Source organism: Triticum urartu, chromosome 7 (assembly GCF_003073215.2).
Source record: "Triticum urartu cultivar G1812 chromosome 7, Tu2.1, whole genome shotgun sequence".
Taxonomy (NCBI): domain Eukaryota; kingdom Viridiplantae; phylum Streptophyta; class Magnoliopsida; order Poales; family Poaceae; genus Triticum; species Triticum urartu.
In genome coordinates this window covers 664,019,081-664,024,084 of record NC_053028.1, presented here as the reverse complement: position 1 = coordinate 664,024,084, position 5,004 = coordinate 664,019,081, and the positions used below count along the sequence as shown (strand labels likewise).

General features: G+C 45.8%; 1 protein-coding gene across 1 annotated transcript; it reads right to left on the bottom strand.

The window, feature by feature from the left end:
- Positions 1-367: 367 nt before the first annotated feature.
- LOC125519338 (disease resistance protein RGA5-like) lies at positions 368-2,845 on the bottom strand. Its single transcript, XM_048684179.1, has 2 exons — positions 2,100-2,845; positions 368-1,964 (listed from the first exon to the last, which is right to left on the bottom strand). Exons 1-2 carry the CDS (start codon positions 2,843-2,845, stop codon positions 368-370), a joined length of 2,343 nt encoding a protein of 780 aa, XP_048540136.1.
- Positions 2,846-5,004: the final 2,159 nt, after the last annotated feature.

Genomic DNA, 5,004 nt, shown 5'->3' with positions numbered 1-5,004 from the left:
GACAGTTTCTTCAGAGAGGGATTTTCTGATGTATTAGTATACTTCTAAATATTCTCTCCCGGAGTATTTTCTGATGTACACAATTACAAGAACGGCTTTGAGCCTCACGAACACTTTAGCAATTACTGTAAAGCATGATGACATGTACTCATGGGCTAGAAGCAAGGAAAAAATGGCAGAAAAGATCACACATTTTATTTGACGAATGATAATGCCTAGGGACATCAGTTATTCAAAAACTAACTCACTACACAATCATATATAAGAGCATCAATTTACTGAAGTATTTTGCAATGAACATTCACTGCCTCATGCTTGCTCGGAATCAAATGCGCACAATGCTCCAAGACTCAATTCGTGGCTCTCGCTAGTTATCAATGTTCACGGTGATCACTTCACAGCTAGGGTGGACCGTCTCAACAACCTTCCTGACTACAGCCATTGCTGCTGCAGCACCCGCATCATGCTGTGAAAACTCCATGAGCATGCGCTTCAAGTGTGACAGATGCTCTATGCCATACACACCTCTTGACTTCTCCAAAACGCGTTGTTCCAACTTCAACTCAAGCACTCGAACCTTCGATAGAGCGCCGGTCATGAAGGTCACTGATGGCGAGTTGCATCGAATGGAAAGCTTCCTAAGACTCTTAAATCCATCACTCGAAAATGTAACTTGTTTCTGATCTTCAGACATCTGTGTAAGATTACAAAATAGTTCCAGTTCCCTCAAACTTGCCATTTCACCGAGCTCTTGAAGGATATCTGCATCGGCGCTCATCCCAATATTGCTGCACGAAACTGTCAGCACTGACCTCAACATGCCTATCCCAGTCGGCAACCTCGCATTCCCAGCAAGCAAATGCTTTAGCATTTCCATCTTGAGAATGCTGGGAGGTAGCTCCTTTACCTTTGTGGATCTCACATCCAGTGTCTCTAGGCATCTTAGCTCCCCAATCTTTGCTGGGAGCTTGCTGACATCTGTTCCCTTGAGGTTCAAGTACCTCAGTAGCAGCAATCCGCAGAGACCATCGAGGCACAGTGGACCTTCACAGTCTTCGAGGTCCAGAACTCGTAGCACACTGAGATAATTCAGACGAGGCATGCCACCGGTGTGAGCAAATACGGTGATGGAGCGAGCACGAGAAACTTTCGCCCCATCGATTTGTGCAGCAGCCTGGTCATATTTACCACTGTTCAACAAAGACATATGTCGGATGGTGCGATAGCCACGTGGGACAAATTTCTGTTGAGCATGAGCCAGAGCAACAAAATTATCTTCTGTGGACATGCACACGATGAAATCATGTATTACTGGATGAACAATGCAGCTCCGATGGGTGCCATCATGGTTCAGCCGTGATGGCTGGATTAAGTTTCTGTCAATGAGCTCATATATGTAGTCTGTCGCTGTTTCCTCCATATCTCTGTAACAACATTCACTAATGAGCCCTTCTGCAGTTAGTCGCCTCGCAAGACGCTCTATTTCAATCTCATGGTTGTCAGGAAATATGCTTAGATGCAACAGGCATGGCCTGAGATGAGGAGGAAGATCGTTGTAGCTAAGTTTGATGATTTGTGTCATCCCTTCTAGCTCTGAATTTTCCCGCCATTTCAGGCCAGACCGCTCAAACTCATCTCTTGTGTGCGCCTTGCTGGCTAACAAGCCACCCACGCTCACTATAGCGAGCGGCAAACCCCCACACTTTCTCATGATCTGAGCTGAAACATCCTTGAAATGGGGAGGGCACCGACCCACACTGCCAAAAATTGTTCTGGAAAACAATGCTTCGGCGTCGGCTTCACCGAGAAGGCGAGTCCTATAAACACGGTCACCTGCGGCGTTCGCAACGGCCTCAATTCTTGTCGTGGTGATTATCCGACTACCGAGATTGTTCTCTGGAAAACACTCGTTGATGATCTCCCAATCTTGAACACTCCATACATCGTCAACCATGACAAGATACCTATTTAATGACAATGATCCAAAGGAAGTGATCAGTGAGAGAGCATAAATGTATGTCAACCAAGAGGAAACATGACTATGTGATGTTTTATCGATGATTAATTAGATGATGTGTAGGGCAAGTGCAAGAGCGTACCTCTTGTCTTTGAAATAATCCGCCAGCTCACTAATCAACATATCTACATAATAGGCACCAACAGCTCGCCCTCTGTACGCGCGGTCCACTTGGAATAGCATATCGCCGAGCACCTTGGCAATGTCGGAGCTCCGGCCGGCCCGTACGGACGCGCGGCAATCGAACCCCTCACCGACCAGCCCATACACCTCCCTGGCAAGCGTGGTCTTCCCGGAGCCGGCCATGCCGACGATGGACACCACCTTCAGCCCGTCCGAGCCCGCCGCAGTAACCATCTCCACCACCTCGCTCCGCGGCCCATCCATGCCGACGAGACTCGCGCTGTCGGCGTGGCTCGTGATGAGCCGTGGGTCGGCGTAATGGGACCCCGCCCTGCCGATCTGCGGGCCTAGGATTAGGGTGTAGCTGTAGCGCTTCCGCCGCTCGGCCACCTCGAGGACGCGCCTCCAGAGTTCCCGCGGCTCGGTGGCGATGACGAGGCGGTCGGGGACGGTGGTGAGCCTTCGGACGCCGCGGCGGAACCACCGGGTGAACCGAGAGGAGGTGCCGGTGTCGGCGTCGTGGGTGCCGTCGTCCACGAGGCTGAGCCAGTCCTCAATGTCGTAGGCTAGGTCGCGGAGCTGGTCGGCCCAGATGATGGTCTGGACGTCGGGCTCCTCGAGTTCGTCGCAGCAGAGGATGGCAACCTGGACGCATCTAAGCTCGGACTGGAACAAGGCCACGTCCTTTCGTAGCGACGGCGGCATCGTCGCAAGTTTCTGCGGGACGACTGGACGATATGATCGCTGCTGTGGCCACCTGCAGACCTGCTCCATATTTAACGAAGCTGATGGAACCCAGACCAGACGGACCTCCACAAGGATTCGGATTGCTTTGTTGCACAATTTGGAAAGACATTTATTCATGATATAACACTCCTATTTTTGTGGAAAGAGATTGTATGGAAACAGCTGCACTGGCCTGTTTGGGAAAAAGTAAAATAATCGGAAACTCCTACGGTGCTACAGTAGTACTATTTGAAATGTTACCTATGAAATTTCCTATGCAAGGGGCAGTCCATTGACAATTAGACATACATCACGACACAAACACAATGCATGTCTTCTTAATACTACTAGTGTAAATCCCCATACTTTGTTGTAAAATAGTACTACTCCGGTTTTATAAGATATTTTAGTGAGTTTACTTTAAAACATTTACATTAACCGTATATGAAAATTTCATCTCGTACGACTCAACCGGAAGCACACAAAATTTCAATGAATATTAGAAAAAGAAGTTCAAAACTTTATCATCCACTGAATTGGGTCAATTTGCCTTGAAGATACCAATTAAGAAAAATCCGGAATATCTTCTTTGTGATGATGATGCCAAAGAATCTCAAGTTGGCGTGTCTTTCTTTCTTCCTTTCCCTTATGCTTGTCATTAGAGGCTTCTTGACTTTTCTCTTCCCTATTGTGGATTTGGTTTTTTATGTGCAATATAGAAATCATCTTAAATTTTTGTTAACATACGGTGAACATTTTCTTAATATACAATAAATATTTTCAAAACTAGAGGATACCTCGCGTTGCTACGGAAATTTGTTGAAGAAAACTAGGATAGATAGCATGAGAATCAAAATTAAAAAGACATACGAATTGTTATATTTAATTAGGACAGTGCTAACTTCCACACGTACTGAAATTAAGCAACAGATCCGCACGATTCCTCCCTAGCTTGCATGCATGCATTAGCTTCATCTTATTTTTTTTCTTTTTTCTGTGCGTGTCCACTATCCATTAGCAGTTAATTAGCAGCTACTAATCATATACGTGCAGAAAAAAACGAAATTGATGATGTCATCAAAGATTATTTCCAATGTGAAAATTTAAAATATTTCGTAGCTCAACCCGTTGGTCCGATTAAAAAACTGTTTTCCCATAAAAGATTCGTCTCGACGAGACCTTCGAAACTAGATCCCATGTTTTGTTTCGACGATATTTTTTCGGGTCAAAAGTTATCACGCGTGTGCTACACAAGTTATCATGCGTCTGTATATAAGTTATCATGTTATTTATACATAACTTACTGGGACATAAAAGATAGTTCTTGTAATTTTCTCTTCACATGCACATGGATGCATACATTAGAAGGGGGAAAATGGATGCATCCTTTATTCTACATATTTCAAAACTTTAAAATGTGGTGTAGGTCAAAGTGCTGGTCTGATAAAAAAATGCTTTCACATAAAAAATCAGTTGCGACGAGACTTACCAAACTAGATCCTATGTTGATATGTCCTGGTGACTTTTTTTCGTGCAAATAGTTACCAAGCCTGGGCTAAGTAAGTTATCAGCTCAGATGTGTGTCTACTATCATGTTATTTACACATGAGTTACAGTGGTACATTTTCAACAACTATTTTTTCGGGACAAATTTACCGCGGTGTTTGCGAGTTACCATGTCTGTGGTGAAGGAAATGTTGGGAAACGTAGTAATTTCAAAAATTTCCTACGCACACGCAAGATCATGGTGATGCATAGCAACGAGAGGGGAGAGTGTTGTCTACGTACCCTCGTAGACCATCAGCGGAAGCGTTATGACAACACGGTTGATGTAGTCGTACGTCTTCACGGCCCGACCGATCAAGCAGCGAAACTACGACACCTCCGAGTTTTAGCACACGTTCAGCTCGATGACGATCCCCGGACTCCGATCCAGCAAAGTGTCGGGGAAGAGTTCCGTCAGCACGACGGAGTGGTGACAATCTTGATGTTCTACCGTCGCAGGGCTTCGCCTAAGCACCGCTACAATATTATCGAGGAGTATGATGGAAGGGGGCACCGCACACGGCTAAGAAAATGATCACGAGGATCAACTTGTGTGTCCATGGGGTGTCCCCCTGCCCCGTATATAAAGGAGC